Source organism: Seriola aureovittata, chromosome 1 (genome assembly GCF_021018895.1).
Source record: "Seriola aureovittata isolate HTS-2021-v1 ecotype China chromosome 1, ASM2101889v1, whole genome shotgun sequence".
NCBI lineage: Eukaryota > Metazoa > Chordata > Actinopteri > Carangiformes > Carangidae > Seriola > Seriola aureovittata.
Window position 1 is genome coordinate 34183947 of NC_079364.1, and position 26131 is coordinate 34210077.

The 26131-nt window shown below is 40.9% G+C and overlaps 2 protein-coding genes across 3 annotated transcripts in view; one reads left to right on the plus strand and one right to left on the minus strand.

The window, feature by feature from the left end:
• dok4 (docking protein 4) overlaps positions 1-26131 on the plus strand; it is a 114222-nt gene that overhangs the window by 28029 nt on the left and 60062 nt on the right. For both annotated transcript variants that reach the window (XM_056382563.1, XM_056382554.1), the window contains exon 2: positions 2902-3328. In XM_056382563.1, coding sequence (XP_056238538.1) covers positions 3263-3328 — 66 coding nt within the window. In that variant the 5' untranslated portion in view covers positions 2902-3262. The remainder of the gene's footprint in view (positions 1-2901; positions 3329-26131) is intronic.
• Positions 14182-17429, minus strand: LOC130173364 (uncharacterized). Its single transcript, XM_056382576.1, has 2 exons — positions 16871-17429; positions 14182-15958 (listed from the first exon to the last, which is right to left on the minus strand). The coding sequence occupies exon 2, from the start codon at positions 15947-15949 to the stop codon at positions 15002-15004; it is 948 nt and encodes a 315-aa protein (XP_056238551.1). The 5' UTR covers positions 15950-15958; positions 16871-17429; the 3' UTR covers positions 14182-15001.

Here is a 26131-nt window from a genome sequence, read left to right on the forward strand (position 1 = left end):
CACCTGCTGGTTTTTCGGTCCTCTGCCTGGTTCCGACCTACCCTCTGCCAGGTACGGCTGCCTCATCCACAGCTTTATTCTGGGCCCTCGGATTTTCCCCAAGCCCCTCAAAGACTGCCATTCCCCTTTTGAATTGAACTGTGTTTATTTACCTGCATCTAATAACAATAAAAGTCATTACCAATCATCGGTCCTAGTCGGTGCTGCTTTTGGGTCCAAACCTCACCCATTACAGCTACTGTCTGCCGGGACTGCAGCGTTGGATGTTGATAAAACATTAATAATTAGTATAACCCAGTGGTTCTCTACTTGTGGGTATAGGCCCACTGGGCAGCGAAAGGTATTGCAATTGGGCAAACAAATCACTGGCAAAACAGTACCATTTTGATAAAAAGATGTAATTATAAAAAAAATAAAAGTAAAAATGTAAATAATGTTTTTAAATGATTTAAAATGAAATTATCTTTATGAACTTTAATGTTTAAACCTCCTTTCATAGTTTTTTTTGTTGCCCCCGGACCATATTTCATACCTGTTTGCTATGGCAAAAACTGGAGCATCAAAATGGATAGCTGGTTAACAACAGGCAGAATTAAAAGAGACACGATGAATCTACAAGTGATCTTTGTCCGGTCAAACAAAATAGAAATATTCTGAGCTCACCTTAAATCTCAGTTTAACACCTGGACATACCTGCATGATTTTTTGACATCACTACCAGTTTGGAGTCAGTGAATAAGTGAGTCAGTTTCGACAGTGTGTGATGTGGAAACTTGTGGAAATTACACTGGCAAGTCAAGGAGCTCCTTGCTCCTCTCCTCTCTATGTCCTCCTCCTGTGCTGCCGATGATAGCTGCATGCTCTTGCTGCTGCTAGAGGGAGGGGGCTGCTTGTCTAAGTCAGCAGCGCTATACAAGTTTTTGCCACATTTTACACTTGTGGCAAACTAAGCTAAAGAGTAATACGACATACAGACAGGTTTCTTTTTAGCTTGTTTGTAACAATGAGCTGTTAACTGCTGAGCTAATGTGCTGTGTTTGTGACTGTGGACAGACAGGCAGATTAAAATATCGTGTTCTACATGTTGACATTTATGCAGGGGAACAGGTGTATTGATAAAGTTTTGGCTTTTTACTTGGTTTTATTGCACTAACTTACAGTAACTACAAGTGTAGTTCACATCAACTCTGGTAATATTCAGGTTATTTGTTTCACATCACCGCTCTGCTGTGACGCCCTGCGTGCACGTGTGTGTATGTGTATGTGCAGTGCTGACACACAAACAGAGCAGGGGCAGAGAGATTCTGCGAACTAGATGCAGAGTTAGGGGAAAATATGTTGTATTTTTAAAAAACTGATCCACAGAGATTTTCTCTCAAAGACAATTGGACCTGATTAAAACGGTAAAAACACAATAATGCAGTTTCATGTTTAAAGTCTGAGTTTCTCCAAAAGACATAGGACGTCAGAGGGGAAAGAGTAGGCGGCTGTAAATGCTTTAATGTCCGGCTGTTTGGCACAAAACTTAGAGAAAACCCTGTGAAAGGAGTCATTCATGGAGAATTATCACCTACTCCAAATTTCCTCTAAACTCCACTGACTGTTTTAGCATCTTTGAGCTCATTGTTTTGGTTTTTAGGTCCCAAAAACTCGGTTGTCACTGCTGTGTTGTGAACTTAATTTTTTAACAGCAGCTCTAGACAGCAGTCAATAAAAAAAACAGACTCTCTCTCAGACACAGTCAGAGAGTAGCTGGTGAACATAGTGGAGCATTTAGATGTTTCCCCCAGGAACTGGTGGAGACCAAACAGAGCTGAAAGAGAGGGAACACTGGACTGAGATTCATCAGGTGACACAAACATGACTAAAGATGTTGCGTGTAGTTATTTCTACCAACTTATAAGAAGCTGTGATTTTTCTGTCATTACTTTTCATGGATGTGGTCAGGTCGATTTAATATAGCTCAATATCACAAATTACAAATTTGCCTTTTACTTTCTGTACAGCACACAACCCTCAATTTACATTAATCAAGGGTTATATTCCCCCAAAATTCCCTTCAAAAGCTATCCATGTATTGTATGTAGGAAGACGTGCATGTGGTCCTTATCCTTCCTGACTGATTCTTCTCTGGTTTTGTGTTTTGCTAGTGTCCTTGTCACTACTGGTAGCATCAGGCGGTACGTGCAGCCCAATCAGGTTGCACATGTAGTGCAGCTCCTCTAGGATGGCACGTCCATACATGAGGAGGCAAGAAAGTTTGCTGTGTCTCCCAGCAAAGTCTCAAGAGCATGGAGGAGATAGCAGTAGACTGGCCATTACATGAGGAGAGCTGGACAGGGCCGGAGAAGAGCATCAACCCAGCAGCAGGACCAGTAAGAGCATGGAGGAGATAGCAGTAGACTGGCCATTACATGAGGAGAGCTGGACAGGGCCGGAGAAGAGCATCAACCCAGCAGCAGGACCAGTACCTGCTGTGCTGTTTTGTGTGAGGAGGAACTGGAGGAGCACTGCCAGAGACCTGCAAAATGACCTCCAGCAGGCTACTGGTGTGCATGTTTCTGACCAACTGTCAGAAACAGACCCCATGAGGGTGCCATAAGGGCCCGACCTCCTGTAATGGGACCTGTGCTCACAGCTCAGCACCGTGCAGCTTGATTGGCATTTGCCAGATAACCAATTGGCAGGTCCGCCATTGGCAGTGGGTCAGTGATGGTCTGGGGAGGCATAGATCTCGCACAGACCTCCATGTCATAGCCATCAGTACCCTAACTGCTGTTAGGTATCAGGATGAAATCTTCAGAGCGATTGTCAGATCTTGTGTGTGTGTGTGTGTATATGTATGCATATATATTTATCCATTTCAGCCTCCCTCTCTGTTTATCTTTGTCTGTTTCTTAGAGATACCAAACAGGGAGATGAGGAAGACCCATCTGATGACGAGTGAATGAAAGGAGGACACACTTAGGAGGAGTGAGAAGCAGAGGAGGAAAGAAATATATCCAGCAGAGGAGAACAAAAGGAGAGAGAAGTAGCAGTTGAAGGAGGGAGGGAAAGATGTGAGGAGCTCTGTCAGAGAGGAGAGACGGAGGTGAGACAGAAACAGGAAGCACTACTCACAGATATTAAACAGACAGACTTGACTGAAAGTGAAAGAGAAGACAAAGAAGCTGGACGGAAAAACTAGGGACTGGTGGAGGGAGGAAATAAACATCTGGATGGTCTCCACAGCAACGGCCAGCAGGTTACCCCCCCCCCGAAGATGGCCTCCAACTTCAGCGACATTGTCAAACAAGGCTACGTACGCATGCGCAGCCGCAAGCTGGGGGTGAGTGCGTCCGTGTGTGTGTGTGTTGTCTCTCCACTGATGCTTTAATCACATGCAATCTGTTTTCTGTATATATCTTTGCCTCTGTTGTTTGTTATCTAGAAAAAAAATGTGTGCGCACATACTCACCCAAAGTATCTACTCTTGTTCTCTATGCTGCCTGAAAGCTGCCTCCACCTGTCCCAGTGTACTAGTTAAACACACAAAAGTGTGATCTTAAACCTGATTGGATGGATGACAGTGTTTGGGGTCGGGGTCAAATTTGAACCCAGTCCTGGGACTGGTTTCGCAAAGATAGACTTTGTCTGTGTCTTAGATATAAAAAATAGTCAGGCTTCAGATAGACTGAGTCTAAATTCATCCATTGCCCAGAGCAGTTTAGTTGTTGTCTATCTTAAGCGGGACTGTGGTACAATGAATTCTTGGTAAATTAATTTTTGTCTCTTGAAAGCCTGCAACAGTTACAAGGGCAGTTACAAGGGCGTTTACAGTCGCTGCAGTCTCTTAAAACTCTTTCTCTTCTCATCACTCTCTCCATAACAATGTTAGCAAACCACAAAGTATTAGCCATGTTTTCCTGTTTTAAGTTGTTGGGTGCTACTGGTCAGTGCAGGCCACATTGATTGTTAACATGGTAACACTGGTCTTAGGCCTGAGTTAGTCCGGGGGTAAGGTGTCTAATGTTTTTGTCTTAAAATGAGTCTTTAGCTTTGTGAAACAGTCTGACTAACATTAGACTGATCTATGAGCCTAACACTACAGACCAGTCTGACATGTCTCTGTGAAACCGGCCCCTGGACCACAGATGCTACATACTGTCATGTGCAACCCGAATGACAGGCAGGGCCGGTAGAGAGACTGGTGCAAAAGGACGAGTATCCACCAGGATTTTTCCCTGGTGGCCAGTTCGACCCTGAAGTTGTACCTGGGTGGTGCAGGTGTAGTATGCTGGTGGTCAGCGTAAATATAAACAGGTAATAAAAATCTGTGTAACTTAAATTCAGCTAGTTGGTGGGATTGCTGACAGAAGTAATCCCACTCTGTGTTGTTGTCAGTTTCTCTTTATTATTATTTTACTTCCGACCCATTTTTTGGCCCGCTACCAGTCCCATATGTTTGTTGTAGAAACTCCATTCAAACGCCAAAGCATGTGTGTTGATCAGGACATTCTGGGAAGTACTTTTCTCAGCGATATGTCTAATAATTTCTGAAATATTAATCTTTTTGTTGGACCTTTTTACAATGGAAGTCAATGGAGAGAATGTTCAAATCCCTGAAACCTTTCTCCTCTTTGAAACTCAACTACTCCGCGATACTTTTAGCTAGTCTCTAGCTAAAAGTATCTCATTTAATCTTTAAACAGGAATCCTCTTAAACTCATCCCACAAATTTCACTCTATGCACATCATTATTTCCCAACACCTAGACAAACTTGTTGTCTTCAGACAATGTGACTAACAAAGCACAGAGACTCACAGAATTTGAGCTGCACCCTTGTGAAATATGTTTCAGTCCTCTTTTAATCAGGAAATATTTGGCAGTTAATTTCATTTTTTCATGCTAACTGATACGAAAACACAAATACAGACAGGTAGAAAAGCAGAGGCATACAGACAGGTAGATAAGAAGAGAGGCACACAGAGAGAGACAAGCAGACAGGTAGACACACAGACAGGCAGGCAGATAGACACACAGTTATATTCGGAAACATTCAGCAGTTAATTTCAGTTTGTCATTCTAACTGACTCCTGTGATGAAAATCTGAAAATGAACAGTTGACAAAATGATCAAGTTGCCTTTGTATATTTTAATAAGAGATTTGCAAAGTGTACAGTCACACAGAGTGCAATTGCTGACTGATATCAAACAAAGAGTTTACATGAACTTTATAGAAATAAAGAAAGAAGGAGGCATGGTCAGGATGTGTGTGTGTTAACAATTCTGGGTGCCATCCTGACTGTCTAACTGCCGGAAGAAGCAGGTGTGTGTTCAAAGATAAACTACTCCCTAGTTTGTACCGGACAGTACCAGATAAGGAGCATACATGTGGGAACAGATTCACATTCTGGAATATACAAAGCCGCGTCACACAAAGTTCAAACCGGGTTATACAAAATGCAGAATATGATTTTTCTATTACATTTCCTCCCTTTTGATCATACTTGATTTTTTTTTAAAGATTTAATTCAAGACGTGCTTTTTTTCAAACTGCCTGTACGGCACCAACACGGCATCAACACAGCACCAACATGACAGTAACATGCCTGGTTTGAAAATAAAACACTGCACCAACACGACAGTAACATGCCTGGTTAGAAAATAAAACACTGCACCAACACGACAGTAACATAACTGGTTATACTTTAGCCTACCAGAAAAGTCATTGGTCGCTGTGTTCATCTTCCTCTTGCGCACTGAAGCCATTGAAGTCTTCTTCTTCAGAGTCTGAATTGAACAGCCTCAGAAGGACTTCCTCACACACTTTCTAAGTCTCTCTTTCGTTGTCGCTCTCAATGTCACTTTCGTCTTGAGGCACATTCACCCTTGAGCTTGTGCTGTCCTCTTCATCACGCAGCAGTCCAGCCTTTCGAAACCCGTTGGTGATGGTGGATTTTTTCACACTATTCCACGCTGTCAGGACCCACTGGCAGACTTCAGCAAAAGTTGCTCTTCACATGCGGCCAGTCTTGGTGAAGGATTTCTCGCCGCTGGTCATCCAAGCCTCCCACTCAACTCAGAGTGCCATTTTAAATGCACGATTCACGCTGATGTCCAGTGGCTGCACATATTTTGTTGTGCCCCCAGGAATCACAGCTGGAATTGAGTTTGTTCTCTTGATGGCTGCTTTCACAGAATCTGCTATATGGGCCCTCATGCTGTCCATAACGAGCAATGCTTTTTTTCTGTGAAAAAATCCTCCCGATCGCTTGCCATAGCACTCCGTCAGCCATTCCTTCATTAGGCTTTCTACCATCCACCCTTTCGTGTTAACTTTCACCACGATTCCGTTTTTTTCCGAGTTTTTCCGAGTTTTTCTTTTGGCAAAGTCATCCGCTTAAAAATCACCATGTGTGGAAGCTTTTGTCCGTATGCTGTACAGCTCAGAACACAAGTGAAATGCGTTCTCTCATGGCCAGTTGTTTTCAGCGTGACGTATGATTCACCTTTCTTGTAAACTGTCCTAGTGAGAGGCAAGTCAAACGTCCTTCATCCATGTTTATGATGTCGTCTGGTCCAATGGAATTCTCAGCGATCTTTGTTTGAGTGAAGTTGCGGAAGTTTTTAAGTTTTTCCTCGTAGTCGGGACATAGTTGCTGACACAGAGTCGTCCGTACCCTGACGGACAGGCCTTTTCGTCTCATAAACTTGAGACACCACGATGGTCCACCTCTGAAATCTTCAATATTTTTTTGGGTCGCGATTGCTTTTGCTTACAGCTGGATCTGCATGGTGGAAACACCTCGACCGTCTGCTCTCTGTGTGTTCACGCAGTGTTCAAGAATGTTTTCCAGTTCGGGCCATCTGCTTTTATGTCCTCTGAAAGCTTTTGCTGTCTTTTTACATTGACTCAGTTCTTCCCGCTGCCGCCTCCAACGTCTCACCATCGATTCATTGATATCAAGCTTACGTGCAGTAGCTCTATTTCCCTCTTTGATGGCCAGATCGATTGCCTTTAACTTAAAAGCCGCATCATATGCATTTCTTTGTGTGTTTTCCATGACAGTTCAAAATCAAAATGAAAACTACCGTGTCTTCTTCGGTGCATAATCTTTCCCCACATGTCTGTCTCACTTTTGCGCTTCCCGCTAGAGTGCCCCCCGGAGGCCATTAGAGCGCCCCCTGGAGGCCTTTGGTCAGTAAAAATCTATAATTTAGCCGCATTGTTGTATAGGACACAGGGTTCAAAGCGTGTGAAAGAAGTAGCGGCTTATAGTCTGAGATTTATGGTATATTTGCATAATAAGGGAACATCCTACATAATGAAAAAGTATAACAGTGATAAAAAAAAAAAAAACATCTAATGGTACCTCAATTATGATTTACACTCCCCTCCAAAAGTATTGGAACAGTGAGGCCAATTCCTTTATTTTTGCTGTAGACTGAAAACATTTGGGTTTGACACATCAAAAGATGAATATGAGACAAGAGATCAACATTTCAGCTTTTATTCCCAGGTATTTACATCCGGATCTGATACACAACTTAGAAGATAGCATTATTTGTAATGGAACACCAAATTTTTAGGTGAGCAAAAGTATTGGATCAGATTTAAGACTTAAAATAGATTAAAGTGTATAAGACTTAATATTTATTTGCAAATCCTTTGCTTGCAATAACTGCATCAAGCCTGTGACCCATTGACATCACCAAACTTTTGCATTCTTCTGTTGTGATGCTTTTCCAGGCTTTCACCGCAGCCTCTTTCAGTTGATGTTTATTTTGGGGGGTTACTCCCTTCAGTCTCTTCTTTAGCAGGTAAAAGGCTCTATAGGGTTTAAGTCTGGAGATTGACTTGGCCAGTCTAAAACCTTCCACTTCTTGCCCCTGATGAACTCCTTTGTTGTTTTTGCAGTGCGTTTTGGGTCATTATCTTGCTGCATGATGAATGATCTCCCAATCAGTTTGGTTGCATCTTTCTTTAAATTGGCAGATCATTTTGCTGCTGCCATCATGTGTTGCATCATCATTGAAGATTAATGAGCCCGTTCCAGAAGAAGCCATGCAAGCCCAAGCCATGACATTACCTCCACCGTGTTTCACAGATGAGCTTGTATGTTTGGGATCATGAGCAAATCCTTTCTTTCTCCAAACTTTAGCCTTTCCATCACTGTTTGTGTCATCAACTGCTGCTGTTTTCCTCGGTCTACCCATTCGATGTCTGTTACTTAGTACACCAGTGGTTTCTTTCTTCTTCAGGACATTCAAAATGGTTGTACTGGCTATGGCCAATGTTTGTGCAATGGCTCTAATTGATTTTCCATCCTCTCTCAGCTTCACAATTGCTTTTTTTTCACCCATAGACAGCTCTCTGGTTTTCATGTTAGTTACACCTCTAACTATAAATGCTATATATAAAAACTATAAAATCCAAATCTGAAACTGAGCGTAGACATTCAGTGCTATTTATTGTTTGAATAAGCAATGTAATAGGACACACCTGGGCAACAATACACACCTGTCAGTCACATGTTCCAATACTTTTGCTCACATGAAAAATGGGTGTGTTCAAAATAAAAGGTGCTATCTTCTAAGTTGTGTATCAAATCCAGATGTAAATACCTGGAAATAAAAGTTGAAATGTTGATCTCTTGTCTCATATTCATCTTTTGCTGTCAAACCCAAATGTTTTCAGTCTACAGCAAAAATAAAGGAATTAGCTTCACTGTTCCAATACTTTTGGAGGGGAGTGTAAAACATTACTTCATAAGAATATTACTGAGGAAAAAAGCAAGACGCTGTTTTTGTGGATGTAAGCCTATATAAAATGATGAAAATCTGATGGGAAACTGACTTGTCAAATGTACAGACAATCAAACTCCTGACAATTGGGACTAGACAACAACCACAAAATACAAACACAGCCAGGACCACATCAAGTGTCGTGAACATGGAGATGAGCATTCCTTTCCACTTGCCAAACATCCTTTTAACCCATGACATTGCCTCATTGTCGACTCCTGCATTCTCCTTCAATTCAACAGCTAAGGTTTCAAGCTTGGTCAAAGCATGTGTGAAAGAGCCATCCGGAGCAGTGTTACTTGGAATGTATGTGCAGCAGGAGCTGCCAAACATCGTACAAACGCCACCTTGTTCAGCCAACAGCATATCCAGGGCCATGCGATTTTGCAAAGCCATTAGGCTGGTAGCATGTAGCACACTCAATGATGTAAGGGCGTCGCGTGTGGAGTTTACATAGCGTTGTTGGTTGTAATAGATGTCATTTATCCATTCAGTGTTTTTGGACGATTCAACTATTAGACTGAAAAATGGGAGTGCTGCAGTAAAACCCCCAGCAATATGGTCACGTACTTTATATTCGTTAGGAACACCACGTGGCAGTCAGTAAAGTCCGGAGATAAGTGAAAACTTTGAGGAGGGGACGACAAATGATGTGGGTGGATAAAATTTGATGTAGGGATGAAATGTGAACACAAGTCATAGATTTTGGCAGAAAGGTTTTGGTTGGTAAAATAGAGGTCACAAATGAATTTGCACATATGATAATCATTCACATTATACAGTGGATCGGCGGCACAAGTTTCTGATGTGTGTGGAACTGGCATTACCATTAGGTCAGGTCAGCCTGACATGCAGAATCAACAGGAGCGGTTGGTATGTTGCGCAGTGTAGTTAGCATACAGTAACCACGCATTTTCCTTCAGGACGGAGGGCTGATTAAAGGGATTCTCAAGCACGGACTGTTGGTTGCGCTTAAATTACAATATGGTAACATTAGCTGGTTGTTGCATTTGTGTTTGTTTGTGCATGATGTGTGTCTAAAAAGAAGATCACAATCAATAATGAGATTACCAAAAGAAAACACATTGAACCACGCAGGCCACACCATCCAGGGCGTCTGAATGGGTGCCATGGTTGTTGTTCGGGTTCCATCACTGATCCCACGATGGTGACACTGAGGTTCACTCAGCACATCACTTAGTTGGAGCTTGACACGCTCTTGTTGGACAGAATGCCAATACGTTTCTACTTCTCTTCCTGGTCTGTGAGTGTGTTTTATTGTGCTGTGTTGGTCACCTGAGAGCAGCGATCCACCTAGGCTCTCACAGAGTCCTCAATCGTGCTGTGGTGACTTACTCTGTTGTAGGTGTCTCTGGTGGAGGTGGGACTCTTTTGCAGTGGCTGGCATGGATCCAGGTGACTCTTTCAGCGACCTTTACTGCTGTCTGTGTGGTCAGCAACACCTGGAATGGGCCTGTCCACCGTGTAGAGCGCCAAGTCTTTCTTCTCAGGTCCGTCACCACTACCCAATCACCATGCTTCAGGTCATGAAGAGGTCCTGTGGCTGGAATTGGTAGTGCGTTTTTCACCTGGTTGTTAATGTTGGATAGAACAGAAGATAAATTTGCACAGACACAAAGCATTTCATCTTCACAGTGGACTGTGGAAGGTAATTGTCTTTTAACAGGTCCAGTGCCTGTGTTGGCTGGTTGTCCAAATAGGATTTCAAATGGACTAAAACTCGCTTGGTGTTAGTTCAGTGAAATCCATCTGTAAGTAATCAAATGGTTTTTCTGGTGGAGGGTGTGCGGCTTGTGATGTTTGAATACCTCTGCCAATGTTGTTTGTGGCGCACATGATTGACAAATATATGAGCATAGTTAGTAAAACCCTTTGTGCACCAGTGTTGTGAAACAGCACCCATCATCCCTCCTTTTGACACATGGTCCAACCCATGAGTCAACTTTGCATAGTGAGAAAAAAAATACTTTGGCAGACATGGTTTGTCGTTGGGGCCGTACCATACCCCATCTTTGAAAACCCCACCACTCTTTTTCCACAGATGGTTTGGTTTGATGGGCATTTGGTCTGTGTTGTTTGCGTTGCTGCACCATACAACATTGCATTCACACACTTCTTCACTCATGCACTCACTTACACTGCTGATCCTACAGATTACACATGCCATTGTTAGTTTAGGTTCTTCTTCTAAATTTATTGTCTGTTTTTTCAATAAAACATTTGTTAATTGGCTTCTTTGTGTAAATCTCCCTCTTTTTGTCATGGCCGTGCGACCCGGTTTATGACAGTCATCATGTAGAAAAAATTCAGAGTTAGTAAATTCTTGTCATACTGCCGCCTTGGCAGCTGCATCTGCTCTGGCGTTACCTTGTGAAACCGGGTCAGTGTTAGAAGTGTGAGCTGTTGCCAGATGATGTTAAAAAGTTTCTGTTTCCAAATTGTGTCAAAATCGTGCAAAATGCCAAAAGCGTATCTACTGTCTGTGTAGATATTCAGTGTTTTGTCCTTTGCTAGTTTACACACTTCTGTGAGAGTTATGAGCTCTACTGCCTGTGCAGACAGTGAAGTAGGAAGTGATTTGGCAATGAGTGTGTCATGTCCAGTTACCACTGATTCTTTCCTGTGTCAGGGTTGCGTGATGCTGATCCATCCACAAACAGTTCAAAGTCTGGATTTTAAAAAAGTGTGTCTTGCAAATCTGGTCTGGGAGAACAAACCTCAGTTATTGTAGCAACACAGTTGTGTTTTTCTCCATCACCTTCTGTGGAGAGAAGAGTTACAGGGTTAAGAACATTGCTTTTCACAGTGATGTGAGGCATTTCAAGCTAAATAGTGTTATAATGGAGCCATCTTGCTGCTGAAAGATAAGATGTTTTCTGTTCAAGCAAAATCAATGAAACAGTGTGTGGAACAAGCAGAGTCAGGTCAGAGTAACCCACAATGTCTCTGGAGGCCATCACAGCTTTTTCTGCAGTTGCAATAGCTCTCAGACATGAAGGCAGTCCTGCAGCTACAGGGTCAAGTTTAGCTGAAAAATAGGCTACAGGTCTCTGTCTGCCTCCCTGGTCCTGGAGTAGCACTGAGGTCATGCATCCTCCCTTTTCATCAACAGTCTGAGTGAAAGGTCGGCTTGGATCTGGCAACCCAAACGTTGGAGTTTTAAGTCAACAAATGTTTTTTCTGCTTCAGCAGTCCATGTCACCTTACTGTGTGCCTGTATACCATGCTAGGAATGCGCGATATAAACGATATACGATATAAACGATAAAAAAATGGCCTACGATAGAGATTTGAATTATATCCCCTATCACGATAATGCATGTTGATCACGCAATCACAAGGCATACTGGGTGTACCTTAATGGCGATTTTACTGCTCCACTGACACCTTTTTTTCCTCATAAAAAAAATAACCTCACGATCGGAGGGGTGCACTAAATTATGTTATTCATTCTGTAATGTAGATATAATAAAACCCCAAACTTATGTCTTACTTAATAAAATAAAACGAAATTCAATATACACTGATCTGTTTATTTAAATACATTTATATTTATTTAGATTGTGTTATATATACTTATAACATGTTGCAAGCCCCAGAGGAAACGCTGTTGTTCAGTCCAGTAAAAACATGAAGCTTCACATTACATTCAGACAAACTAATGTTGCGGCTGCAGTTGTTAATTTCATCTGTGAAACCAACATTTATCTTCCAAAAGGGATTATATTACCCAGCGGTAAATGTCAGGGCAGTTCATCAGATCGTTTGGTCCCCGGGACGATGGCTGATGTTCACCAAGCCGGTGATCATGTCCATAGTCCGGCTGCTTATAAGCAGCTGCTCTCGGTCTGTGGATCCCACAGGCGGCTCTTCTCATCTCCGAAAACGTCGGACCAAATGTCAGTAAATATCCAAAGTGGTCCACAGAGCAGCAGGTCCGTTCATCTGATCACTTTCCCCCCGGGATGACGAGGGAGGTAGACCCCGGCTATCATCTCCGTACTCCGGCTGCTCCCGGTCAGCCATGTACCCCTGACTGCAGGTGTTTCGGTTTAACTGGTGACCGTGTTAACTGGTGCCTTTTTCACATTACATTATCTTATGAGAGATGAATGAGTCCTCTGAATGCAATTTAACTTGCAAACACGATTAGATATTACACATATTTTTTAAATAAGACCAGTTTTAAATGTGCAACATTTATGTTTACAGAATACTGTATGATTACAGTGGGGCACAATAAATGTTGTATGTCTACATACTGTGTTCTATGTTTTCTTTTTTAAATATATTTAGCAGTTTAGTTTTGCTCAGGGTCTATGTAACCTGTTCTGAAATGATTCTATTATATAATCTATGTATCGTGATACATATCATTATCGCAAGAGGCTGCTGTGTATATCATGATATGGATTTTTGGCCATATCGCCCATCTCTATGCCACGCCCATGTGTGATTGCGCTCAGGGGCACCTCGAAGACGGCATAGTTAGGAATGAAGAATCTGCAGTAGGAACACATTCCTAAAAAAGACATGACTTGTTTCTTGTGATTGGTTTTGGAATGTTTTGAATTGCTTTTACTCTTTTTGGGGAGAGGGATTTGCCCTCAGATGTGATCACATGACCCAAAAATGTCACTTGCTTTAAAGCTAGCTTTATGACCTTCTCCCGCCAAATGTTTCAACAGTGCAACTGTGTCTTTTTCACACTGAGTTTGAGTTGGAGAACAGATCATTAAATCATCAACATACTGTAATAGTGCACTTCCTGGTGATAATTTTAATGAGCTCAAAATTTCTTTCAACGCGTCCTTGTAGATGGTAGGTGATTAACATAATTGCATGAATGTGTAGGTTCTGCCATTAAAGGAAAACGTAAACCAAAACTGGCTGTCTGGATGGACCGGAACACTGAAAAATGCATTTGCCAAATCAACCACTGAAAACCATTTACTTTCAAGCGGCACCTGAGAAAGAATGGTATACGTGTTAGGAACATTTTGAGCGCGTTGCTGTACAGCGTCATTCACACTTTGCAAGTCTTGCACAAATCGTCATTCATCTGGCTGACCTTCATCTCTGTTTTTTTTACTGGGAAAATTGGTGTGCGCACAGAATAATTTTTACAGGGAATTATTACACCTTCACCTTCAATAAACCATTAAAGACTGGCGTAATGCCCTCAACAGCTTCCTTTTTGAGTGGATATTGTGGTTGGCAAGGCCCATAATCGAACTTTGGTGTTATCACAATTGGCTGCATGCTTTTAATTAGACCAACATCATGTTTGCCTTTGGCCCACAGAGTCCTTGGGACTTTGTGTAAGGCTGGATTGTTTGTCACATCACATGTTTTATTCAGATAGACAGATGTGTGTTGTGTGTCTTGTACCAGTTGAACAGATCTGAGTGTGTGGACAACAAAGGTGTATTTCTGTTGATAAACCTTTAATACAGGATTATATTGAACATAAGGATCAGATGTTGAATCCCATATTTCTGCATTGACACATTTTCTCGCCCACGAACCCAAATCTTTCCATATTTCCTTTCTGTGTTTGGCAAGTGACACGTGTGGGTATGAAACAGGAACGTCAAACAGAGAATCAGAATCTGAATCACTGAAAGAGAAATATGGTGAAAATTCATCACTTGGCTTTGGTTTTGTTCGTTCGGGTAAAGTTACTGAAACAGCACATCTGTGTTTATTCTAAAACATGCAACTTAACGTTAGCTTTTCTCTCATACAAACTTTTCTGAACCATTGTTTCTCAAAGTCTGCATCTCTCCTTTCGTGTGTGTGCAGTGCAGTGTAGGTCTTGTGGTTTCATGTAGTCTGCGTCGGTGTTGAGTGTGTGCTTTTCAACCAGAACAGGATTACCGAGGTCACAGCTGACGTGCAGAGCTTCCATTCATACACATGCGGCAGCATGTCTCTCATCGTGGGTCAGTGTGGTCAAAGTTAAAGGTGCTGATTCCTTCCCCTCCTGAGCTGCCGCACCGAGTCAATCAGCCTTGTGCGTTGGATTTTTCTGTGGACAGTTTTTGGCCCAATGTCCTCTTTCGCCACAGTGGAAAAACAAACATCTGGATCAGTTGTGTTTCAGCCCCCACGACCACCTTTGAATCTGCCTCCGCCAAGGCCATGTCCGCGCCCTCTGGCATGTGCTTGGAACAAAGTCAATGTAGCCATTTACAGATCTTTCTCTCTTTTTTCTCCTTTCCTCTTCTGGCCCTCTTTGAAAAATTTTTCAGCATGCACAGTGTGTGCTCTGATGAGGTTGAACTTGCCTGAGTCCCAAGTGATGCAAGTACATTTCACCATGCTGGAAATCTCTGGCTTCCGTTCATTCAGGAAGCCGTTTCTCAGATGATCTTGCCATGCTGTAACAACATTATCATTTGGGTTAGCTGGAGGTGTCAGCCCACTGTTTGTGTTGTGGACTTCTGTCAGACAAGTGAGATAGTTGTGAACACTCTCATCGTCTTGTTTACATGAGGAGATATTGCACATGTCCATTCTCACAGGGAATGCTGTTTCGATGCACTCACAGAGATCTGTGATGTGTCCTCTGTAGACTGCGTTGTCATTATGAGCCCAGTCGGGGCTATCCAGTCTCACCTCATTCTCTGGATATCCTGCTGATACTTTGGGGGCAAATTTCACACCACCTCCATCTGATGGTGATGGGAGGAGAGTCATTGCCTGTTTAATGTCCTCCATAGTCCATGGTCTGTGGACTAGCATTGGATGTCCATCAGCACCTGCTAACTCCACCATGGGGTAATTCAGGACCTGGTGTAGGTTTCCCTTTACATCAGGTCTCACTGGTGATGTGGGGTTGAATGGATTTAGAGACCTTTTGAACACCAGACCAGACCTGGTATGAGAAGGGGAAGCAGAGTCATGCTGTTGACCTTTTGTTGCTGTTACCCCATCAAAGAGTTGGCGTAAACTAGATGTATCAGGATAGATGAGGGGAACAGGAGATGGGGGAAGGCCAGGGTAATATGGCGGTGGTGCCTTCGGCTGTGGATCAGCCGTTTGATTAGCTTGGATTTGGCCTGCAGGTTCATCATGTTGTTGTGGTGGGTTATGGCATCTTCTTGGCAGAGCACAGTTGAGGTCAGAATCCTGCATTATGACACACTGAGACACAGATGAGTTTTTTTCTGTCCCGCCTGTGTTTTTTTGTCCCTCCTTAGTGCTTCTTCCATCCATAAACTAAATGCTTTGCTATGAATACTATGAATTTACTCCTGCCTTTTTTATTCTCAGTCTCTTTTTCCTCTTCCTGCAGTTTTTCTCTCAGCAGATTTAGCTGTCTGATACTGAAACTTGCTATGCTGGGAAAACCATATTCAGTAACCCAGTTTTTATGTGTTTCACAGATGAATCACCATAATTCACTCACTCACAGATGCATGTAATTTGTTTGGAGCGGAGGGATCCACATTATCATGTTTAACCTTTTGTTCCATATTTACTGTTGATAATACCCATTTTGGTAGAGGAAAAATGTTTTCAACTAACAAAGTACACTCGTCAAGAATATCAAAAAACTAATCAATGTTAGTATGCCCAAAATAATTTTCAAATTTCAGTAAATTTGTCTTATTACTGCCAAATTCTCTTTTTTTTATTTTTAAGTACTCAACAAAACAGGACAAAACAGAGTGATTAGAACAGAGGAATTATCTACTTTTCCTATGCGCGTTTTTCTGAGTCTTACTTCACTCAATATAATTATTACACAGTAATACATTTTTCCATACACTTCACACAATATAGTACTGTGATCTTAGTAAACACTTCAGGGTCTACTTCACACAATATACCAGTACTGTGGTCTTAGTAAACTCTTTTAAGGTGGACTCGTCAGTGCACCTCCAGGTTTCTACTAAACCTTGGTTAAAAACGGTCCAGGTTTTACCTCAACCTAAGACTAGTAGACCAAAATCTTATTTCACCCTTGATATTTTTGACATCTCTAGTAAACTGATATTTTCCTCTTTTTTTCTTTTTCTTTTTTAATTGAGAAATCAATTTTCAGATTCTCACCAGTTAGGATCTTTAATCGCAGCGCTGAGTGAGTCCAGCCTCGGTTCTTGGGTCCTCTGTCTCACTCATCTTTTTGTGGGGAGGTTGAGGCTGAAGATATAGCTTTAGGATCGCAAGTTCCCTTTGACGCCGAGCCCAGACACCCCCAGTCGAGTTTGTGATGGAAATCTGAAAATGAACAGTTGACAAAATGATCAAGTTGCCTTTGTATATTTTAATAAGAACTTTGCAAAGGATCAGTGTACGGTCACACGGAGTGCAATTGCTGACTGATATCAAACAAAGAGTGTACATGAACTTTATAGAAAAAAAGAAAGAAGGAGGCATGGTCAGGATGTGTGTGTGTAAACAATTCTGGGTGCCATCCTGACTGTCTAACTGCCGGAAGAAGCAGGTGTGTGTTCAAAGATAAACTACTCCCTAGTTTGTAACGGACAGTACCAGATTAGGAGCATACATGTGGATTAAGCATGAACTGATTAGACTTTGTGGGCCAAATGTCAAAGCTTAAAGGTGTGGTGACCTCACAAAATGCGGTTTGGGTGTTCAGAACGCAATATCTCCGGAATGCCTTAAGGAAATTTCTTCAAATTTGGCACAAATGTTCACTTGAACTCAAGGACAGCCTGATTTGGAGGTCAAAGGACAAGGTCACGTTACCATACAAATCATGATTTTGGCCTCTTGAATGTAATATCTCCAGATCTCCTCAAGTGAATCCCGTCAAATTTCACATGAATGTCCACTTGGACTCATAGATGAAGTGATTAGACTTTGGTGGTCAAAGTTCAAAGTCACGGTGACCTTGGAATACACGTTTTAGCACTTATGACAGAAGTTCTCAAAAATGGTTAATATTTTATATGATTCTGGATAAACAGGGATGTATTCTGAAACTAGCCTGAGTGGAGGAGGCATACAACCATGAGGCAGTACTTCTAGTTATTTTCTAGTCATTACGCCTCAACACAAAGTTAGTTACAGCTCCATTTTAATTGTTATTTGCTGGCATTTAACAATGAAGCTCAGCGTCAGATTTTTGTCAGCAGCCAGCATTGCAGTTTAGCTTCAGCTTAGGCAGAACCAGCAATCCCACGATTACATTACATTCCTTCATTGTAAACTACTACTGCATACTCTCTGTGGTTCAACCATCAAAAAGGTGCAGTTTTTTCAGCTTCCTCAGCATTGCTTCAGCAGTTGCTTCAGCTACTTCAGCATTGCTTTAGCATTATCATTCAGCCCTCAGCATTCACACACATTTTCAGCAGGAAATGCATTTTCTAGTTATGTGCCTGCAATGCAATAGCATTGAAGGCATATATTACTATCCTGCATACTTATTATGTGCCTTTAATGCAATAGCATTGAGGGCACGTATTATTATCCTGCATACATATTCATCTTATTCATCTTGCGTATCGAAATTCTGGTGTGTACTAGTCCTGCAGCTTTGAAAAACTCAATAAGACAATATATATATCAATGCGTGCGGCTCGATCGGGAATGGTGTGCTAAAACTTTTCATAGTGAGTCGAGTAACCAATGTAAATGGCAATAAAAGGTGAAAACATTCCTGTAAAGAATGAATGTGGAGAAGTCTTCAAAACGACCAAACCCAGCCATCTTTGGAGCTCTACGGCTGTGTCATACTTCAACATAGAAAATTGGCTGAAAAGTTAAACGAGTCACAAGACTTGAGACTCTTTTGGGTTAAATCAGTATTTTGACAACTATTGCGGTTTGCACAAAAACACAGTCGACGTGTTGTGTTATTTTTAGAACATTTCAGACTTTATAATGGGTGTGTATTGCACGGAATGTCAGAGATGTGGATGTGGATGACATTATCGCTAGAATGGGAGAAGCTCTAGAACTCCTCTGAAAAAATTCTGTGTAACTCGTCCTTTTGGCCACATATTTCAGTCTTCACCAAACATCATGGCTTCCTCGGTAGCAGACAAATTTGTGCTGTTTCATAAAAAGTGTCTACCTTAGCACAGAGACTTACAGAATTTGAAAAGTGAGCCTCAACGTCATGTTTTGACTGCAATACAAATTCAGGAACTGATTTGAAAAAGTGACCTTTTTTGTAACTCCCTGCTGTGTCCATACTTTTGGCTCTAGAAACACCAAAGCCACATAATCTGTGCACAAAGGTTTTGTGCCAGTCATGGTGTCGTGGGTATTTCAGGAAAAAGGACTGACATCAGGCTGACACTTGCAAGTGGACGCCTCAGCCAACAACAGAGAGTGTAACTGACCAAGAACGCAATGCATGTTGGCCATTGTTTTAGCCAATGTTATTGCCGTGCGTAGCGACATAGACGTCCCTATTTTACGCACGCTATGCACAGGAGGCACAGAGGACAGAGAGAAGACAAGAGACAGACGGTTTGTTTTGGATTATTTTTGTGTTTTAGAAAAACCTTGAAATGCCAAAGACTAAAGGAAAGACCCGATTCACCGCTGAAGAGGCTCTGGACTTTGTCGTTGCCTCGTCTGAGAACAGTGAGGACAGCGAATATGACTCGGAGAGCGAGTTACTGTTTGCAGAAGGTCTCGACGCCATTTTAGACCGGTGGGTAAAACAAATTAATTTTTCTTGTCTTGACTTTATCCAGTGGCGTTTGGTTGACTTTTGCTGTCTGTACTTTGTCAGACATGTTTAGTTAACTATATTACGGTGAACTATGATATACAGTCATGTACAGTGAATTATATTATTGTGAACATATTAAGGTGAACTACGTTATACAGTCATGTACAGTGAACTATATTACAGTGAACTATATTATGGTGAACTCAATATACAGTCATGTACAATGAACTGTATTACGGTGAACTATATTATGGTGAACTCAATATACAGTCATGTACAGTGAACTATATTACGGTTAACTATGATATACAGTCATGTATAGTGAACTATATTACGGTGAACTATGAAATACAGTCATGTACAGTGAACTATATTACGTGAACTACGATATAAAGTCATGTACAGTGAACTATAATACTGTGAACTATGATATACAGTCATGCACAGTGAACTGTGAAGGGTCAAGGGGGGTCATGGCAACGGTGTAGTTCAGATCCTCATCTGCAGTGAACTAGATCTTTGCTTTAGTCATTGGCATTTCAAAGTTATTTATTGGGGATATTTTTACAATACAACTCCTGTGTATGTGTGTATTTTCTGCTGTTTATATTTCACACATGCTTTAGCAATACTGAACTGGATATTTTGCTAACTGCATTACATTTTGTTTTGTAGGCCAGAGGAGGACAGCATCTCAGACTGGGAGCCTGATGCAGAGCCGTCTCCAGGAAAGAGACGTTGCTCCTCCTCTGCTGCAACCAGTGCTGCCACCGTTGCTACAGCCGCTGCGGATGCTGCGATTACCCCAGCTGGACTGCACTGGTTGAAGAGCTGGCAGACCAGTGCTCTGTGTCTATGCCTCAGCCTTCATCCTCAAGACACACCACACCCCCTGCCCCAGCAGCTTCACACAAGCTGCACTATTTCGTTGAGGGAAGGAATGTCGAAGAAAGTGATGCTGGCACAGCAGGGATGCGAAAGTGTGTCCTCTGCCACCGGAAAACGCCTGTGGATGTCACAGCTGTGATGTGCCCCTGTGTTTTGTTACAACACGGAACTGCTCCAATGCTTGGCACACAGAGAACGGGCTATAAAGAACCCTGCCCCTGAAACTTTATTTTGTATATAGTTATTTATATATTTTTTCATTTGTGTGCACTTTCAACATTTTTAGTATTTTTTATGTATATAGTTATTTATATATTCGAACAAGTGCAATTATTGTTTGGCACCTTTTGTAAATAAAAAACTTCCTTGTTTTGAACTTATATATACCTATATATTCATTTTTGTATCATGTGCTATCAAGCATAGAGTTTTGTTTGATCACATGACCCCACTCCTACACACCCATCAAATGAATTAGTTGTGAGACAAAAAATATAATCAACAATGTTTTGGTTATAATCAGGAGATGTAGAAATGATCTGGTGAGTTTCAATGTTATTGCACAAAGTATGACCAAGTTATTGTTACTCAAATATGACAGTTTTTTAGGTGAGAAGAAAAATGACTTTTGAGGCATGTTTGAACTGATATAGTTTAGGTTGGGATTTAGTCCAATGCTAAAAATACATTTTCAGAAACTAGAAGATGTCACCTTTCAACTGATGTCTCATATATGCATTTTGACCTTTTACTTATTCTGTATAAGCTTTGGCATTTGGATATGCCAAATAGGCGAGAATTACATTAAAAGGAATGGGTGCTAAGAGGTTAACTCTTACACTTATTACACTCAAGTATGAGAGCATCTCTAAGGCAAATCAGCACTGTGTATGTATGTGTATGCGTGTGTATTCATGTCTTTCTATAATTGTGAGGACAATTTTGGTCAAATACCATTATTGCGAGGTGTAACCCTTTTTGGTGGAGCTACAAAATATATAAGTAGCTGTAGTGAACAAATGTGATATCTATCTATGGCTAGTAAGATCAGAAGCTCTAGATACGACTACGGAGCCAAGGATGAACCAAACAACACACCAGGAACAACTCAGATACAGTATATCTCTTCTTTAAGAAAGAACTGCTCTTCCCATTTAATAAATAGTCTCCAAGCTCCAACTCCAGGTGGGACGGGGAATTTCGGGATCCACAAAAAACCTGACCTATTGTGGATAAGGTCAGAACATTCAAGCTTCTAATCAGTACACCATCACATAAAAGCTAGAATACATCTTCTAATTTCCCTGATTACAACAGTTTGAAATCATGAAACATTGTAAAGGGGTCTTCACAATTATTAAGGATCAACATATGTAATAATAGATTCAAAATATTAGAGAACTATGGTTACTGAAATAACCTTTTACTCAAAACTAATTATAAACAAAATATTTCCTCTTTCACATATTCGCATTCACCTTCACATATCTCAAATGGCATAAAATAATAATAATATAATAATAATAATAAAAGGAAAACACATGCTATGTGCACCGTCTGCCATGCAACAGCAGCCAACAGTAGAGTCTACAAAACAATTTAAGTGCAGCTTAATGCACTTTAAGTGCAGACTAAAGGTACTTAAACAACAACAAAAATATTTAGTGTGAAGATTTGTGTGCTTAAAAAGCAGAAATTAAGATGCTTAAATCTACACAAGTAACCATTCAGCATGTAATAGATATGCAAGGGTTAAATACATACACAAAACACGTATTACACTGCACCAATTTAGATTTCACTTTCAAAATGACAGAGCTAACATCTTTAGCATAAGTGAATGGCATTACCATTGTGTGTTTGTTAGCATTAGCGGCTAGCGATTAGCACGGTCAAAACATCTCTCAACAATGCGTTTTTTCCCAGTGACTAGTGAACACAGGTCATTCGCGGTGAAGTTATCCAGCAGGTTTTTTATCAACTTTACTCAACTTTTATAGTTTTTCTTTCTTTGTCTCACGTGTTGCCTGTCTTGATGGTTGCTCTCGCTCTTCGCTGCGGCTCAAGAAAAAGGGAAACCCCACACGCGGAGTTCAACCAGGCGGGAGCTGACACCCAATTGGTCGGCAAAGCCAGCATTTCAAGATGCAAAAGGCTAATAAAAGAAACAGGAAGTAGACGCTGGCAGAGGAAACAATCCTTTCAAAACAACCGCACGGAGCATTTCAAAATGCACAGATTATTTAACCTTGGTTACACCATTTTGGCCGGTCCTAACAACTTCAAAGAGCTGCTTGAATGTTAAGCTTGTGCAGTTCCCAACACGACACACTCATACATTGAAAGACAAACACCATCACCACCATATGGATATTAACTGTATAAGTGTCTCAACCTGGTAACACAATAGACACATGCACATTGACACACACACACAGACACCATCTCACTTTTTGATATTCACCTTCAAAATAAGAGTCTCAACCAGGTAAAAAGAACTTACTGGAGGTTCTGTTGGGCAACTCTACTGCTACACTCAGTCTCAGTCCTTAAAAATGTTCCGAGGTCAGCTTGTACTGTATTTAGACTCCTTACAATCAGTCCTTCAAACTGTTTTCAGATCAGTATTTATACTACTTACAGTCAGTCTTTCAAATTGTGCTCAGGTCAGCTTGTACTGTATTTAGACTCCTTACACCCAGTCCTTCAAACTGTTTTCAGGTCAGATTGAACTGTATTTACAAAATTTAAAAACTTCCCAACTGAGGCCAATTTATGTCTAGTGTAACTGTTAAAAAATCAACCCTTCTGCTGTTTAGGATGCAATTTGTGCTTGTGATACTAATGGAAATCATTTCTTTTTTCACAGTTTTAAGGCATTTTATTCTTGCTTCCACCTTTGGCAATAAGTAATTTGGCTTTCAACTGTATCAACAACATGTTTCAGTTCTCAGCTGTTGTAGTTAATGGACTTCAGCTCCTCCTGTTTAACATTTTAACATCTAATTTTTCAAAGCACTGTACTTCAGTTAATATGAGCTGCTTTTTTAACTATTTTAGCATTGTATCAGAAATCTCAGTCAGGTGTGACATTACACGTGTTGCTTGTAAATTTCTTTTGTTTTGTTTCGTGCTGTTTCTTACACTTTCCATCAACAATCGAGGCCTTTTTGAACCATTTTATGCTGTTCAACCTCCAGCTTACAAGTTCTGCTTTTAATCTTTAGCCATTGGTTTAGCTTCTTCAGCATTGCTTCAGCAATCCCATTCAACTTGCAGCAGCAGGAATTCCATTTTCTAATTCAAATCTTTATGTTTTATTATTATTTTTCTTCCGCCTATCTTTGGCATCTAACTACTCCTACATACTTGTACCTACAGAAACTAATCAACTATCAAAATGTCCAGGTCCTTCAGGAGATTTATGCTTGTATACAACTGTTTTCTACCATTTATAACTTTGTTGAAATCCTTGAAAACTTTAGCCTCATTGAACTTCAACTTCTTAAGCATACTTTCAGCTACGGACTTCATTCAAACTTTAAAATAGTCACAAGATTTTCGACTGTTAGATTTGTATTCAATGTTTTGATATCTTGTAAATTTTTTTGATTTATCACAGTTTTAGTTTTATACTTTTTTTCTGATAATTTTTGAGCAGAACTGACCTTTTTTTATAACTCACTCCCATTTCCACATTTTTGTCTCTAGAAACACCAAAGCCACATATTCTGTGCATGAAGGACTTGTGCCGACCACGGTCTACCAATTGATCTGATAGGAGTTATCGTTTTTTCAGCAATAACAGTGGTTCAAAGCAAAAATCTCACTCACCTCTGTCAGCTCTGTGTCTTCCAGCTACACGCAGCTGCAAGACATTGCTCTTTAAGAGATAATTTGATCTGATGTGATGTTTAAAAATACAGCCAAACACACACAACCATTCACACACAGCTAGAGAAATACACACAGCAATTTACACATACACACACCCAGACTCACACACACACAAACAAACCCATAGACACATACAAACACACACAGACAAACACAAACACACAGCCAAACTCACACTCATAGACAGTAAGACAGACACACACACACAAACACAAACACAAACACATAGACACATAGACACACAGATGGACAGAAAGCTATTTACAAGTTAGTACTCATAGAGAGAGATTACAGTTCAGGCAGTACATTACAACAGTAAATATAGCAGCAGACATTGAATTTGACCTGCTCCACTGGTGTTACACATAAAATCCTCCTGTTATATCCTTCTATCGCTAACTACTCTTGCATAATTTGAACTACAGGCTGTTCAAGTATTGAAACGTTCATCTTATTGTGGTGATTCAATTTTTTTGATGTTGTTTATACTATTTTATTCAACACAGTTTAAGTTTTATGCTTGTTTCCTGACAGTTTTTGATTTTATAATGGGAAGAACCTATACAAAATTTTCTTCTTTCAGACAATGTGTCTGAAAACAAACAAAGCATAGAATCTTAGAGAATTTGAACTATGCCCTTCAAACTGGCAGGAGTACCATCCAACTGCCCCATTCACTGTAATGTAAAATGAGAGCAGAAAATCAGATGGAAATAGGAAGCGAAGCATTTTTAAAATGGCTGCATGTACCACTTTTTGGCACCACAGATAAATATGGTGATGTCACGAGAGGGTGTGTCCTGGGTGGTAAATTCATTCCTCTCTGATGGCTGCAGTCAACCCCCATAAAAAATAGAGGGATGCTCTGTCCCCACCTGGTGGCAGGGAAGAGAGACTACAGGAGTGGAAATTACCCACTTAGCACAGCTGTTAAGAATTGAGTCTGATTCACTGCTGGGACACAGCCTTCTAAAAGCCCAGAGAGAGACACATAGGGAGAGAAGTGTTTGGAGGACGGTGACTGCAGACCAGTGGGTAATGTGTTGAATCAAGGAAATGTATGATGGATTGAGAACTATTTTTGAAAGACATTTAAGTTACACTGCCAGAGAGACTTTTTGTGAGAATCTGAAGAAGATATTTAAGTTGATTTGTTACTGTTTTCGATGTGACAAAAAGCCCTGTTTTTGTTAATAACTTTGGAAAACCTCAGTAAAAGACTTGATTTGTTTTGAAACGTTTTGTGTTGTGGTCTTCTTGATGCCCATGCCAGACATTCTATGAGTCAAACCTCTCATGACATCACAATATATTATATCAAAGTGTTCAGCAGAGCCTCCTCTCTCAGACATTATATAACTTTATGTGATAACAGTTATTATATTAGATTGTTTAACCAGGAAAAGGGAGGGCAGCTTAAGGCAACAAAGTTAGAAGTAGAAAAATATCTAAGAAACACATATTCAGATTTTGAGCAGAATAGAGTAATAGGCCTTCCACCTGACATGCCGCCAGTAGGAAAGATAGATCATGAGATGGATGTTAGACCACCCAGGTGGAAGGAGGTTGAGGAGGTAGTCAGGTGTGCAAAGGCTTCTTTGGCCCCAGGGCCAAATGGAGTCCCCTACCGGGTTTATAAAAGCGCACCTGATATCCTAAAGTTTTTGTGGAGGCAATTAAGAATAGTTTGGGAGAAACGGGTTATTCCCAGAGCATGGCGTAGGGCAGGAGGTGTTTTTATTCCAAAGGAGAAGGAATCCTCAGACCTGAGTCAGTTTCGAATGATCTCTCTCCTAAATGTAGAGGGGAAGATCTTCTTTAGCGTAGTCGCACGGAGATTAACTAGTTATTTAGAAAGAAATAGCTTAATAGAT